Source organism: Lepidochelys kempii, chromosome 5 (assembly GCF_965140285.1).
Source record: "Lepidochelys kempii isolate rLepKem1 chromosome 5, rLepKem1.hap1, whole genome shotgun sequence".
NCBI classification, from domain to species: domain Eukaryota; kingdom Metazoa; phylum Chordata; order Testudines; family Cheloniidae; genus Lepidochelys; species Lepidochelys kempii.
In genome coordinates, this window is record NC_136384.1 from 122,933,387 (window position 1) to 122,949,696 (window position 16,310).

The 16,310-nt window shown below is 46.0% G+C and overlaps 1 protein-coding gene across 4 annotated transcripts in view; it reads left to right on the top strand.

Annotated features, from left to right (window-relative positions):
- The window catches only part of PLPPR1 (phospholipid phosphatase related 1), a 179,906-nt gene that overhangs the window by 136,284 nt on the left and 27,312 nt on the right, over positions 1-16,310 (top strand). For all 4 annotated transcript variants that reach the window (XM_073345698.2, XM_073345701.2, XM_073345697.2 and 1 more), the window contains one exon: positions 15,624-15,756. In XM_073345698.2, coding sequence (XP_073201799.1) covers positions 15,624-15,756 — 133 coding nt within the window. The remainder of the gene's footprint in view (positions 1-15,623; positions 15,757-16,310) is intronic.

Consider the following 16,310-nt stretch of genomic DNA (forward strand, 5'->3'; position numbering starts at 1 on the left):
AGAGTGGCTTTTTTCTATTCCAAAGAAAGTGCTGGCATTTTTATTTCTGATTTAATAACTTGGCCTCCTCCGGATCATAAATCTTCACCTCTCGAATCTTAACATTTCCTTTAGCTTTGGTGTAGAAGAATCATTCCTGGAGTCATGTTAACAGGAATTGTGTTTATTTTACATGCTCCCTGCAGTGACAGATAGTTCCTGGCACAGTGAAAAGCTCAACAAGGCAGCAGGGTTGCATCCTCATCTGGCGTAAATGGGGCCAGCTCCATTGACATCAATGGCACTACAGTGATGAACAGCATCCCGAGCCCCACCTCGCAACTTAGTTTTGTGGGGGCCCCCCATAATGTGGGACCCTGGGCAATTGCCCCGCTTGCCACTCCCTAACACCAGCCCTGATTCTAAAGTAACACAGAGCACTGGGCTGGCATAGTAACGTTTGTTGTCAGAAGGGGGTTGCAGTGCAATGAAGTTTGAGAACTGCTGGGATAGATATTCGGAAAAACTTTCTAACTAGAGTTCTGAAACAGGTAGCAAAGTTCTGAAATAGGTTTCTAATGGAGGTTATGGAATCTCTGTCATCAGAGGTTTTCAAGAACAGGATGGACAAACACCTGTCAGGAACGGTCTAGATTTACTTGGTCCTGCCTCAGCACAGGGGCCTGGACTTGATGACCCCTTGAGGCCCCTTCCAGTCCCACATTTCTATGATTCTATATTAGTGACCTCCCCATAGAGCTTCATGTGTGTGGGTAAATAGGCTAGCACTCTATTGTCTGTGGGATCTTCTGTTCCTCTCTACTGTGTTTCTATCCTTTTCTTGCAAACTTCCTTCTTCACTGAACCATGCCTTGAAGAGATTGCAGGGTACAAAATCAGAATGCCGCTTGCCATAGCTCTTTAAGTCTCCATCAGGTATTTCTGTTCTGGACTGAAGTTGACATACACAGAAATCACTACGCATTCAGAAAGCCAGATGTTTTTAAATTCTCAAATTAGATGCTGCGGAGTTCTAATAATCCAAATGACACTAACCAACCTCTCACTCCAGTGATTTAATGGACAAATGTCCCTAGGGAAGAGACAAAGTGGCTGTGAGGATGCTAACGTCATTTTCAGAGCTGGGTTTTCAAAATGAGAACTGTGTATTTGAGTTATATAAGATATGTGCCTCATAATCTTATCTGGCTTTCCAGTGGTGGGGATCCTAAAAATCAAGGGTATCATAAAAAATATCAGTGCAATTCATCTGTATGTGTAACCCACACCCACCCAGTGTGGCACTCTGTCCCTCCTAGTGGTGGCTGGGTCACATACAGAAGTTGATGAGCCTGCTACAGCTCTGACTAAGAAAGTTGGTTCATAGAATCATAGAAGATTGGGGTTGGAAGAGACCTCAGGAGGTCACCTAGTCCAACCCCCTGCTCAAAGCAGGACCAACCCCAACTAAATCATCCCAGCCAGGGCTTTGTCAAGCCGGGCCTTAAAAACCTCTGAGGATGGCAGGGCCGTCCGGAGGATTCAGGGGGCCTGGGGTCTTTGGCGGCAGGGGTCCTTCTGCTCCGGGTCTCCAGGGCACTTCGCCGAAGACATGGAGCGGAAGGACCCTGCTTCCGAAGTACCACCGAAGACCCGGAGCGGAAGAAGCGGCGGCGGGTCCTTCACTCTGGGTGTGTTTGGCAGCACTGAAGGACCCCCCACCGCCGAAGTGCCACCGAAAACTCTTGTGCGGGTGCCTGAAAATTCTTGTGGGGGCCCCTGGGGGGCCCGGAGCTGGAGCAAATTGCCCCACTTGCTCCTCCCCTCTGGGCGGCCCTGGAGGATGGAGATTCCACCACCTCCCTAGGTAACCCATTCCAGTGCTTCACCATCCTCCTAGTGAAATAGTGTTTCCTAATATCCAATCTAGACCTCCCCCACTGCAACTTGAGACCATTGCTCCTTGTTCTGTCATCTGCCATCACTGAGAACAGCCGAGCTCCATCCTCTTTGGAACTCCCCTTCAGGTAGTTGAAGGCTGCTATCAAATCTCCCCTCACTCTTCTCTTCTGCAGACTAAATAAGCCCAGTTCCCTCAGCCTCTCCTCATAAGTCATGTGCCCCAGCTCCTTAGTCATTTTTGTTGCCCTCCGCTGGACTCTCCAATTTTTCCACATCCTTCTTGTAGTGGGGGGCCCAAAACTGGACACAATACTCCAGATGTGTATTCACGAGTGCCGAATAGAAGGGAATAATCACTTCCCTCAGTCTGCTGACAATGCCCCTACTAATGCAGCCCGATATGCCGGTAGCCTTCTTGGCACCAAGGGCACACCGTTGATTCATATCCAGCTTTTCATCCACTGTAATCCCCAGGTCCTTTTCTGCAGAACTGCCACTTAGCCAGTCAGTCCCCAGCCTGTAGCAGTGCATGGGATTCTTCCGTCCTAAGTGCAGGACTCTGCACTTGTCCTTGCTGAACCTCATCAGATTTCTTTTGGCCCAATCCTCCAATTTGTCTAGGTCACTCTGGACCCTATCCCTACCCTCCAGCATATCTACCTCTCCCCCCAGCTTAGTGTCATCTGCAGACTTGCTGAGGGTGCAGTCCATCCCATCATCCAGATCATTAATGAAGATGTTGAACAAAACTGCCCCAGGACCGACCCCTGCCCCAGACGACCTCCACTTGATACCGGCTGCCAACTAGACATTGAGCCATTGATCATTACCCGTTGAGCCTGACGATCTAGCCAGCTTTCTATCCACCTTATAGTCCATTCATCCAATCCATACTTCTTTAACTTGCTGGCAAGAATACTGTGAGAGACCATATCAAAAGCTTTGCTAAAGTCAAGGTATATCATGTCTACTGCTTTCCCCATATCCACAGAACCAGTTATCTCATCATAGAAGGCGATCAGATTGGTCAGCCGTGACTTGCTCTTGGTGAATCCATGTTGACTGTTCCTGATCACCTTCCTCTCTTCCAAGTGCTTCAAAATGAATTCCTTGAGCACCTGCTTCATGATTTTTCCAGGGACTGAGGTGAGGCTCACCGGTCTGTAGTTCCCCGGATTCTCCTTCTTCCCTTTTTTAAAGATGGGCACTATATTTGCCTTTTTCCAGTCATCCAGGACCTCCCGCAATCGCCACGAGTTTTCAAAGAGTATGGCCAATGACTGTGCAATCACATCAGCCAAGTCCCTCAGCACCCTCAGATGCATTAGATCCAAATGCATGGATTGTGCATGTCCAGCTTTTCTAAATAGTCCTTAATCTGTTCTTTTACCACTGAGGGTTGCTCATTCCTCCCCATACTGTGCTGCCCAGTGCAGCAGTCTGGGAGCTGACCTTGTCTGTGAAGACAGAGGCAAAAAAAGCATTAAATACTTCAGCTTTTTCCACATCATCTCTCACTAGGCTGCCTCTCCCGTTCAGTAAGAGCCCCTTGGCTCTTGGTTCTTTTAGCTCAGGCAGTAGAGGCTCATGCATTAAATTCTAAGGTCCCAGGCCAGGTTTGATCCCCACTGCCATTGACCTAGCCAGGGACATCACTTTGCACATCTATAAATATGGTATATACATAAGGTAGACTTCAGCACCCTCCATCCCTTGATGCATGAGACCTGAGTAGCAACAGGACAAAAAGATGGTTCAGGCCATTTTACCGCCCTTCAAAACTAATTTCCAAAATATGGAATTATGTGATTGGGCCAAACTCTAGCCTATGTCAAATAATCATGACAGAATTCAAGGCTTCTACTTACACTGGCCTGTCCATTATGGTTTGACTGTTGGAAGGAGGAGAACTTATTTCAAAAAGAGAAAGTTCTATGCTGAACTGAATGTTGGGTTGCAATAGGAAATTTCTAGCAGACAGGTTTTTTTTAAACAAGTTTAAAAAGTTTCCCTAGCATCATCTCTAGTTTTCTTGATGGGGAAAAAAGCAACCTTTGTGTGATATTTTTTGTAAGTACCTTGAATGGATTGCACAAGCCAAAAAGGATGAGGATGACATTTCCATGTAGTATTCAGTCAAGCCACTCTAAATCCAGTGATGATCAAATGTGTACAAGGCAGGAAGAAACCATGTGCAGCTTTCCCCCTAAACCTTGAATCTATTCCAGAATTTTTGGAAATGTGCTCCTTTTAAATGTGTTTTCTCTCCTTCCTGGCTTTTGTTGGTTTATTAGAACTGTATTATTATAGTGATTTATTTCTAAAAGAGAAGCCAGGAAAATCCTGCATCATGTTGGCCGAGTCCTCTGGCTGCTCGGCAGCAGATGCTGAGGAAACCAAAAGGGAGTTAATTCAGCTCAGGGTTGTTTTATGGTAACATCCTTCCAGATTTTCAGGCAGAAATCTCTGCGCACCAGAGAGCTCCAGTGCAAGGGCAAGTTATGAGGGTAAGGTAGAAGGCTGACAATTCTCTGTGGAAAGAGGAAACATTCCTGCAGCATCCGCTCCATACCTCCATCCTTATAGAAAAAGCTGGTCCTTTTTTCTCTGTGGTATTGTGTAATACAGAGCATTCCAATGTCTCCTTTCACTCCCCAAGTTCTCTCTGTTCTACATAAATGTTGGTTCTTCTGGCTTCCAGTGTTGGGAAATGATTTACACCAGAAATGCAGAACTGTGGGGTTACTGAGACAGGAGAAAGGAATTTGCCAGCATTTCAGGTTTCCCTCATAAGCCATTGGTGTCTCCTAGGGTTGCCAACTGTCTAGTCACACAAACCCAAACACCCTTACCCCGCTCCTTCCCTGAGAACCCGCCCCTGCCCCGCCTCTTCTCTGACGCCCTGCCCCACTTCCTCCATCCTCCCCCCCCCCAGTCGCTTGCTCTCCCTCACCCCTCACTCACTTTCACTGGGCTGGGGCAGGGGGATGGGGTGTGGGAGGGGGTGCAGTCTCTGGGCTGAAGCCGAGGGGTTCGGAGTATGGGAGGGAGCTCTGGGCTGCACCTGGGGCAAGGGGTTGGGATGCAGGAGGGGGTGCGGGGTGAAAGCTCTGGGAGGGAGTTTGGGTGCTGGAAGGGGCTCAGGGGTTGGGGTGTGGGAGCGGGGAGGGGTGCGGGCTCTGGCTGGGCGGTGCTTACCTCGGGCAGCTCCCGGCCAGCTGTGCGGCGGGGCTGAGGCAGGCTCCCCACCTACCCTGGCCCCACGCTGCTCCAGGAAGCGGCCGGCACATCCCTGTGGCCGGGGCGGGGGGAGGGGCAGTGCCAGGGGTCTCCATGCGCTGCTTATGCCCCGAGCGCCGACTCTGCAGCTCCCATTGGCTGGGAACCGTGCCCAATGGGAGCTGCCGGGGCAGAGCCTGTTTTAGCTCCGCTGCGCTGCCGACTGGGAGCCGCCTAAGGTAAGCAGGGCAAGGGGTCTCCGCCCACTGCCCCCTCCATGCGCTGCTCCCAGAAGTGGCCAGCATGTACCTGCGGCCCCTGGTCGGGGGGCCAAGGCAGACACTGCCCCCGTAGCTCCCATTGGCCCCAGCACTGCTGCTCTCTTCCCTCCCCCTCCCCCCCCCCGCAGGAGTAGATATTAAGGGGTAGATATTGTTGTCTAAACATATTTAGGCAAAAAAAATCACTTTTCACCCAAAACAAAAATATCCATAGAAAATTGTAAGTTTGGACATTTTCCAGTTTTCCAACAAAAAAACAAACTTTTTTTGAAATCTGAAACTTTTTTTTCTAGTCAGAAACCCAAAATAATGCTTGCAGGAAATTTCAGGCTAAATAAATGATATTTTCCACACACAAAAATTGCTGCTTTTCGACCAGCTTCGTTAAGGAGAGGAGAATCGGGTCCAAAGAGCCTTGCACAGCAAGTCAGTGACAGATACATGTAAATAACTCATCTCTCCCAATTCAGTCTCCTCTTCTAATTACCTGGGACTTATCAAGTGCAGGTGTAAATGGCAGCCCAAGGGGCAAGACACTGGAGAATCGGGCTTGGTGTCAGGCTCAGCATCTCAATAGAAAAACCACTGTAATGCTCCAATAATTGTTTCCTGCAATAATTCTTTTCCATACTTGCCCTAAAATACATTATGGATTTCTTTGTCACAGCCTCGTTTATTTTCAAATAATTATGTCATAAATGGAACACAAAGGGAAGAATTCACGTTTTGGTTCTGTTCTCATCTATGGGATCAATGGATCCCTGGGTAGATTTGCACTGCAATGTTCAACTGACTGTCATACTTCATTTTCACATGTAATTGAAGGCACAAGAATATAGACGTACCTATTTAAGCTAAGCAGGGTCATACTGGGTGACTGTAAGGATGGGAGATCTCCAGAGAACAACTCAGGTGGTGCACTGACTGGTATCGGGAACTGACTCTTCCCTCTCAATCAATATTGAATCTGTGTCCTAGCCTGAGACCTAATCCAGGATCACGCCCAGGGTACTATTGTTGTTATTATTTATTTGTATTATTGTAGTGCCTAGTAGCCCCAGTCATAAACTAGGACCCAATTTTGCTTGGTGGAAGACAAAGGTGCTGTCTTTTGGAGGGGATATAAAGGCCAGGTGCTGACCTTTGGTGCTCTTAAAATCCCACGCTACTTTTCACAAAAGCAGATGTGCAGTGTTATGGCAAATTCCGTGGGCCCTATGTTAAGAATTGATGAGGTTGGTAAAGCGCTGTGATGTCCTTCTGGATGAAAAGGGCTATGTGAATAGGGAGAAAAAATAAGGAAACAGTTTCTTCCTCTTGTTCAGTGTTTGCTACCAGAGGCTTGCTTATGGAATATCAAGTATCCTTGGATCTCGCAATAAAATTATAGGTAGCAGATACAAAAGCTGATCAATAGCTTTTCAAAAGTGCGAATTGTCTTATTCTCAAAGACAGGTTTCAGAGTAACAGCCGTGTTAGTCTCTATTCGCAAAAAGAAAAGGAGGACTTGTGGCACCTTAGAGACGAACCAATTTATTTGAGCATAAGCTTTTGTGAGCTACAGCATCCGATGAAGTGAGCTGTAGCTCACGAAAGCTTATGCTCAAATAAATTTGTTCGTCTCTAAGGTGCCACAAGTCCTCCTTTTCTTATTCTTAAAAGCAACCACTGAAGAGATTTTCAAAACTGCTGAAGGGAATTAGGAATACAAATCCCAATGAAAGACAGTGGAATTTGTGACGGGGCATGTACCCCACACAGGCTCCAAAAGGGTTAATGTGGACCTGAGAGGCCAGTTAATATACCAGGCTGGACCTGGAGGGAGAGCCAGGCTTAAATGAGGATGAAGCAGAACTGAGGAAGGGCTGGGATAAGAGTATGAGCAAAGGGAAGCTGCCGGGAGAGAGTCTGCCATCGCTCTCTGGGACTAGAAACGGTAGAGACACCCAGGAGACAGGAGGTAGGGCGCTCCCTCTCTCTGGGAATGGCCTGGGGAAGGCCGACTGAAAAAAGGCCACAGGGATGGAATAAATCCTATGATGGGCCCTGGAAAGGGAGCCAGGCACAGAGAATCAGCCCTAAGCATCAGCGTTCCAGCAGAGAAAGGAGCTGGGGGAACGCAGCAGCAAGCCAGGGGACTGAGAATCAGAAGAGAGGCTGCATTAAGCACCGGCTGCAGGGAAGCAAGACGGGGCTTGGAAGTTACTCAGGGAACCAGCAGCAGCGCATCTAAAGGAGCAGACATAGCTGCTTAATACAGGGTCCCTGGGTCAGAACCCAGAGCAGAGGGTGGGCCTGAGTTTCCCTACCAGCCACAAGGAGGGGTGTACAAGCCCAAGGTAGGAGCTGAAGACTGATCCTGAAGGAGAGGCCAAGAAATAGCCCATGAGGGGTGGAAGAATCTCTTGTGTTGGGACACTTCTAGGCTTGTCGTTGTACTTTTGCTACCCCAGAAGGGATGGATTTAAATCGTGATTTGGCCGGAGGGCTGCGTTACAGCAAGCGAGACCACCCCAATGCTGGAGCATCCATCGGGAGGGGGCACTGGATGGAAAGGGAGCCATTATTCCACTCCCGGCCATGAGGAGGTGGTGCTCAGGGGTGAGTGAACCCCCGCTCGGTGCTCCTGAATCTGTTAGACGCTCTTGAAAATGTCCCGCTGTGTAAGTGACGATAAACGAACTGGAGCCATGAACCACTTTACAGCACCTGGGTGGGCGTGATAGTTGCAACTGAGCTCATGCACATCCTGAGAGATATGAGAGAGCGAATGTGCTTGAGTATTTGAGCCACAAGGGAAGCAAAAATTGCTGAAACACTTGCTGGCTTTCAGTCATCTTTCCTTCACTTTAAAGTTAAACCTGCTGCAGTGACTTGGAACAGGTCACATTGTAATGGTTGTGCCTGTTTGCATGGCTTTGCTCGGCAGGACAGATTTGTTCCAGGGAAAGTAATTTTTCAAAGCTTGAGGGTGGTGGTTGCATGGGGCCTTAAATATTGGTGGATTGAGGCTGAGAGCTCTGTAACTTTCAGCAGTTTGAATCCTTCCTTTCCCTTTTCCTTGCTGATTTACTCACAGCTTGCCTCGTAGGGTACGTCCTTCTCCGATGGGACACATTCCTCTGCTGCAAATTGAGTGCTGTGCTCTTGATTAATTTAGTTCATTCTGCTGTTGTACTCTGGCATTAAAAATGCATCTACGCAAATTTTCCCATACACTAAATTCAGTCAACATCCTACAGCACTTAGCTGCTTCACGCCTTGAATTGATAGCTGGTGAGGGGTAAGCTCCATTTCAGCATCTCACTGAAAGGGTGGTTAGGGTGCCACTGTGGAGCTCTGGAGACCAGCATTCAGTTCCTTACTCCACCACAGTCTTCCTGTATGACTTCAGGCAACTCTCTTTGTGCCTCAGTTCCCCTTCTGTATCATGGGAATAACAGTGCTTCCCCACCTCACAGGGGTGTCGTTAGGATACCTATGTTAAAAAATAGTGAGGGTCTTGGATACTGTGGTGATGGAGACTATGTAAGTACCTAACAGAGAGAGCTCTCATAGGCTGCGAGAGTCTTTGCAGTGTAGGTCCTTCCTTTTATTTTTGTCTGTATTTCTGGTGAGAACTGGTGAAGGATGTTTCTCTAATAAACGGACTTTAAGACAATTCCAAATTAGAGCAAAATTCTAGTACCAGATCTGCCCTGGGTGGATCTCAGTTGACATTCTGTCCTCCCTGCATGTGTTTAAATCTTATTAACAGAAGTATAATATTTTGTGTCCAGCAGCCTTCAGACCAACTGTATGCTCCTCACACACGCACATGTTTGCAGAGCTAAATAATAGAATGACTGAGGTAAATAATAGCTGAGGGAGAGATGAAAGCAAGGGAGGGGAAGAGGGTATTTGAGATTTGAAATGAGATGGAGAATAAGGCAGGTGGAGAGAGAGGGGAAGTTTGTTCCAAGTGAAGGCTCTTGCATCTCATATGCTGAGTGTGTGGAGAGGAGGCCAGTGCTCAATGAGCAGAGAGAGGAGCCTTTTCAGGTAGGCTGGAGTGAACCCTTAGTGGTTATGAAGAGCAAGGAGAGTGATTCTAAATTGGACCCTGAAGCGAAGGAATAGACAATGGAGTAGGGTGAGAAGCCAGGCAGCAGCATTGTGCCTGCTGGAGTCTGGAGAGCTGGGACTTGGCTGAAAGGGAGTTTGCTGAGGGAGCCCAAGATACAAGCAAGGCATGGAAGAAGACTTCAGCAAAGGCAGAGTTGAGGCTGATATACAGCCATGGAACATGGTGGGCTTATTTGGGGTTAAGCATGATGCCAACTTTATGGACAGTAGAGGCAAATAAGAGTCATTTGGCAAGAAGACAAGACCTAGAAGATGCCTACACAGCTATCTGGTAGAACTAGTTGTAAAATGGGAACACTTCCTTCTCCCCCCGCCCCCACCAAAAATTGAAAATTTTGAGCAGCTCCAGAAGCAGTCAAGGAGGATGGCACGAACCATACTGTCAAAAGCTGAGTTGAGATCAAGGGGGATGTGGAGGAGGAGGGAAGTAAAATTTCAGTACAAGAAGGGCATCCGCTGGCTACAGGGAGGATTGTGGATTCCATGCTATGGCCTGTCAGATGAGAATCTGTCCAGGATATTGTTATGTGATATGTGCTTTGTTCGCTAGAGAAAAGGCCTCTTTATCGCACTCTTTGCGAGAAAGGAGAGTTTAGAGGAGGATCAGTCATTGGACGGCATGTCAGGCTCCAGGGGGAGGGAGTAAGGAATTCATTGACAATGGCAGATTTTTGACAATCGGGTAAACTCCAGTATTGAAGGGAACGGTTTTGTTGACACTGGTGAGGATGTGTTAGGGAAAAAGGTTTCCCCTCCCATCTAGGGTTAGGAGGGTAGCCTTCCCTGGACTTCTGTATTAGCCAAACAAAACACAGAGTCTTGGCTCTTTGATAAAGTGAGGCACTTTAATGCTAGCAAGTACGACAGCTGAAGGGCTCACCAATTCCTTTACAGAGGAAAATGGTGAAGCCCCAAACAAAGAACAGAGATGGGCTTTTATAGCCTGGTTCAACATACAGTGTGATATCTCTTCCAGTTCAAGCCGGTTAACCCAGTCTGTTTGAAATTCTGGGGTAGGTATAAACATGGAGGCTTATCTGTATAAGGAATTCTTTCCCCAAAACAGGGAGTACAGGTTACACACAGTAACCTTAGAGAGAAGACAGATAAGCATAGAAAAAAGACAGAGGCCTAGCTTTACATGATTATAGGGTTGTTTTCTGGTTCTTTTCTTTATCAGATGGACAGAGCAAGGGCTGGGCAAACAATAGGAAATAAAGGAGGTCATTTTCTTATGGAACTGGCTGGTTATAAGCAGAGTACAAGAAAGGGGAGTGCCACTCATTCAGGGCAGGAATTGTCTCCGATCTGTGTTTACACAGTGCTCAGCACAATCCCTGTTGGGGGCCTATGGGCACTCCCAGAATATTTAAATATAATAAAAATAATATAATATATCAAAAGCAGAACATCAGAGCAGAGAACCAACACAAATATTGTCGAAAGCATTCTTCCCTTGTAATTGCAAGCCTTTTCAAACTAGAGGTGTCCTCTGTTACATAATGTAGTGGTCCATGAAATAAACTTCGAATACCTGGTGAGAATAGCTTCTACTATCTAAACTGTCAGACATAATACTTTGCTACTGATCGGTCAACGCTGCAGAATTGATTCTATTTTATGTATGTATGTGCGGTGTTTTTGAATGCTTGCTTAAAAATGGCAGACTGTGTTTAAAAAACAGTGAGGCGATGGATTAATAACGAGATCCCCCAAAAGCAGAAATGTAAGGAAATGTACAAAGCTTATTGCAACAACCAGAAATCACTGGGCATTCTATAGCTCCCCCCAAACTAGTCTCATAGCGATCTAACTCCATTGAATTTAGCGGTGTTACTCCAGATTTACACCAGTGTAGGTGAGATCAGTATCCGGGCCAACGATTCTCTAATACTGGCTTTGTTTCTTTTTGCATACATCACCATAGACAGCACATCATCAGTTCTTACAGCACTGAATAAAAAGCCCCACCCTCTAATGCAATTTTCTTGTCATCTCGACTGTTTAATTAAGTAGGAAGCTCGTGTGAAACGGCAGCTTGTGAGCCTTACTTTCTTCCCCAGTGGAAGTAACAGTAATAGATACTTTATCTAGAAATATACCATACGCCAGTCAAATCTGGAACTGAATTCCATTTACAATGGCCTTATTCTTGTTGAACAGTGGGTTAATATCCTGATTTAACAGGGTCCTTTTGTGCATAACTTCAAGCATGGGAGTAGTCCTAGTGAAGTCAGCAGGACTACAGAGATGCTTGAAGCTGTGCATATGCTCAAGTACTCTGCCATATCGCAATCTGCATTGGAAATGTCTGCGTCCGTCACACTGCTATAAAACTGATTGGAGAGAAGAATCAGGCCCCTTGTGTCAAACCATTTGATGCTACCTCACAAACACTGTCTAACTGCTTCTTAAGTGCTATGCTAATTTGATAAGCACAGAAATCCATGGGACTGTGGGTATCTAGTCTAGTTTAGTCAGACTGGTGTAAATCTGGAGTAACACTACTGAAGTCAATGGATTGTTTTAAAAGGAGACCTTTTATTTTGATCAGTATTTTTGTGTGTTCTACTTAGATGTCTCCTGCCTGAAAACGTTTGTTGTCTTTATCCACCTAATTGTGCCTCCTCTTAAATTAGATTGGAAGCTCTACCGATGCTGTGTACACGCCTAGTACAATGGGGCCACAATCCTGATTGGGGCTTCCGGGTACTGCAGTAGCACAAATAACAAAGGGGAACAAATCCCGGGTCACTTTTAAACTGTTTTGCGCTGATGGTCTTTTATTTTCTTCCACTCCGGCTACTGAATTGAACTACATTGAACTATGTGCTAGCTCTGAGCACAGATAGAATAAACTGGATAAAGACAATATTTCAGTGCAGCTTCACACATTGGCTCTTCCCTCTCAAATTCCATTTTTAACGTGCATTTTATAAGGCTGGCATCTCTACCCATCAGCAGTTAGAATTACAATGAGGCTGGGCATACTTGGCTTGAATCAATAAGGATGCTCATCTAGGTTAATAAGAATAAATTATTGTTGCACTGGAAACAATGTACTGTTGCAACAAATAAAGTGCTCTAAGAATAGTCATTTGATATTTATAGGTGAGCTCAGTGCATGTGTTTTATTATCTACTACTTGGGCCCTCTCCTAATGGCGTGGTTTCTTTTCCCACATCCTTATTAGCTCAGTTACCTAGAATTGCTGTGAGTACACCCTTTGTATAAAGTTAATTTATGCTACTTCAGTCTGGATTCTTTTTTCTACTGAAGTCCATTATAAATATATAATAGTCAAATTCCACTGACTTCAGTGGCAGCAGAGTTCGGACAGTAGCAAGAGCTTTTGAAAATCCAACCCAAGATAATCAACTTCCAGTGACCCTATCTCAAATAAGTTTAGTGATCTCAGACTAGTTCCCATTGTTCATATTAATTCCAGTTTAAAAAAAAAAAAAGAGGCCCACAGGATCCACAGTTGCACCAAATCTCTGTTTATTTTTGTTTATCCTCCAATCCCCAGAATAATTTAGAGTGGTCTCAAGGCTGCTCTAAGTTATGCGTAGTTGCAGTGGCTCCCAAGAGGCCATTATGTAGCCACGTTGTGCATTCCAGCCACCCTACAGTAAAGCCAGGAGGGGAGGGTGTAGAGAGTTGCATTCCTCCATGCCAGGGGACTCCTCAACTGCCTACCTGTGGAGGCTTTACGGTCCTGTTACATCTCCAGAGCGTGGGTCAGGATTTAGCCCAGAAAATTGAGCTTCATTTTCCAGTGTGGATGCCTCAGTTGCATCCACACACAAAAAAATGTGTGTGTGAGTATTGGCTAGTTACATAAGTTGGCACCAAGGGATAAACACAGTGCCATTGAAGTCCAAGGGAGCAGGATCATGCTTGGGAGCCTTTTCTTCACTTGTAAAAAGGTGTGTTCTTAAGCTGAGTTAGCAAAATCAAGGTACAATCCTAGGGAAGACAAGGCTGTGTGTAGTGTTCACATGTGCTAGCAGGTCAAGGTCAAGATTATGGGAGAGCCTAACCTGCCAGTGTGTATGAAAGTACAGACTGCCTCGTCTTCTCTAGGATTTTACCTCCTGTTAGGTGTCTTGAGTTAGCTAACTTAAGAACACACCGTTTATTTCCTGATGACAATAAAGCCTAGGTGTTGTTACCAGCTTTGTCCGTTACTTTGCGGTATGCTCCTTTTTGGGTTACTCTTCTGGGAGGGGGTTTCTGTGCTTCTATCAATGCACTGCTTGTGTCACTTGTGTTCTCATATGTGTCACTTGTGTTCTCATTCTCCCTGCTGCAAGTCCCCTCCCAATGGAGCTATCCTGCAGGACCTAGGTTCCCCAGGGCTGGGTTCTTCCAGCCTCAGAATCAGACGAACACACACACACGTGCACACACAACAGAGTGAATCTGAGAGGACCGGGTTAATCAGCACTTCCAAGCTGCCACCCTCATAGGCCCTTGGACTCAGCAGGCTGCGTCAAGCAGAACCTCCAAGCTGTCACCCACATTTGCCATGGGCACCGCACCGGAATAGAGCACGCCGGAGCAGGCTGGGTCGAGCAGCACTTCCAAGCTGCCACCCTCATATGCCCCAGGTTCAGCACATCCCTATCCCGACTTTCACGTGACATTGTTCTGGTCGTAACCCACTTGAAGAGCAAATCCCACAGGATTTTTGGGCGCTGCAGGAATATTTTAGCTTAGGTACGAGGAGCGTTGTTGCAGAGTGAATGAGGAAACCAAAAAACACACACAAGGGGGAGAGAGAGAGAGAGGCAACCAGCTTAATCATGAAAGTTATTTATTGCCAGGTAATAACCACTGGGGAGCCAAACAAACAAAACAGTTATAATACTAAATCTAACTTAAACTTGATTATAAAAGTCAGGTTTAGAAAACTATAGCTGATCACACAAGTCAGAGTCAGAAGGCTACACCTAGAGAGAGAGAGAGCTGGGTTCTCACCGCTCTGTGAAGCTTGAATCGATCGGGGGCCCCACGTGGTATAGCTGAGGGTCTGGAGTGCTGGAGACAGGCAGAGCCCACAGCACTATCAGTCAGGAGAAGATGAAGTCCCAGTGGAACTGATGCAGATTTTGGATTCAGGCATCAGAGCATTTAGCTGAGCGTGGGTAGGGGCTTTTGTAGAGAAACAACAGTGGTTCAAGGGAGAACACTAGATTTGTTTATAAAAAAGAAAAGGAGGACTTATGGCACCTTAGAGACTAACAGATTTATTTGAGCATAAGCTTTTGTGAGCTACAGCTCACTTCATCGGATGCTGTAGCTCACAAAAGCTTATGCTCAAATAAATTTGTTAGTCTCTAAGGTGCCACAAGTCCTCCTTTTCTTTTTGCGGATACAGACTAACAGGGCTGCTACTCTGAAACCTGAGATTTGTTTATGTGTAAACTGATGTCTCAAGGGAGTATCCCAAAGTTGTTTTGTTAAGGTTAGACAATGGGAGCTGACCACTTCTGCCTATGGGCGGTGTTCCTTGGAGGGAGCTCACAATGCAATTAGGGAGCTTCACTATTTTGGATACCAATAAAGGATTTATTACTAGAATTGGTCTGATAACTACTGAGCTGGGTGTGTGCAGGCATGGGTTCATTAACATCTGGAGCAGAGATCCCCCATCATGCAGTGCTTCGCTGCTTTTCTGGTCCCTGAGTTCTGTGCGGTTCTTGCCTTGGAATCTCTGTTCTCCATTCTGTATGCTAATGGGGATGCCTCCTTGTTCCATCTTTGATGCAAATGAGGCTAGGGAAGTTGCCTTAATCCTGTTGCCCTTATCCCAGGGGCTTAGGTGTGTCTCCCACTGCCTTTTCATTGCTTTTTGTAAGTCTTCCTTCTGATCGGCTTTGGTTCAAGCGGAGGCTGGGTCTGCGGGGGAGCTCTTTCGTGAGTCAGACAGTCTGGGTACTGCGCTCTGGCTCCCCAAGAACACAGAGCTGACAGGTAACAGTGTGTAAGTGCAATGGTCTGTAGGTACACTGGTGCAGAAGTATTGTCTATGGCCTTGATTCAGGCATCCACCTTTGAACATGTGTCCTTACGATTCTTAAACTTCCCTTTCTTTTTTTCCCGCTGCTACAGATTTTTATCGGCGAGATCTCCATGTATTTTATAAAATCAACCCGAGAAACCCTGATTGTCCAGGAGAAAACTATCTTGACCGGAGAGTGCTGTTACCTGAACCCATTACTACGAAGAATTATACGGTTTATAGGTAAGTGTCCATAAACACAGAGAGTTTTGCCCCTGCTTGCGGAAACAAAAGAAACAAAAGAACACCGACTTCTTAAGATCTACAGCACAAAACTAATTAAGCTGTGAAATGTTTGCAGGCTTCTTCCACCTTAGAGGGATAGTTCCCCTCAGGACTTGCAAGGTAATATTTAAAATGTGCGAAATCACACTGTATAGAGCTGATTTATATGCAATTTTGCTAGGTTTAATGCTTCTCATGGACCCTGGAACCAAGGTTATGCCCATTAAATCCTTATCTGAATATTTCTATCATTGATATTACAAATTACAATTACTTACAATTTTTTACTCAACAGCCTATCTCTTCACCCTTTTTTTCTCCAAATATAAATTAACCTGAGAAGCGCCAATATGTAATAATCAACTGAGCTGAACCAACAAACAAACCAAACATAGAGACCCCGGACATAATATTCCTCTCATTTTTCATTAGAGACTTTATTAAGTTAATTGCTAAGGAACTGGTGAAAAACATGCAACTTCCAAACACTTTGAAGGCTTCCTCTGGTGGCA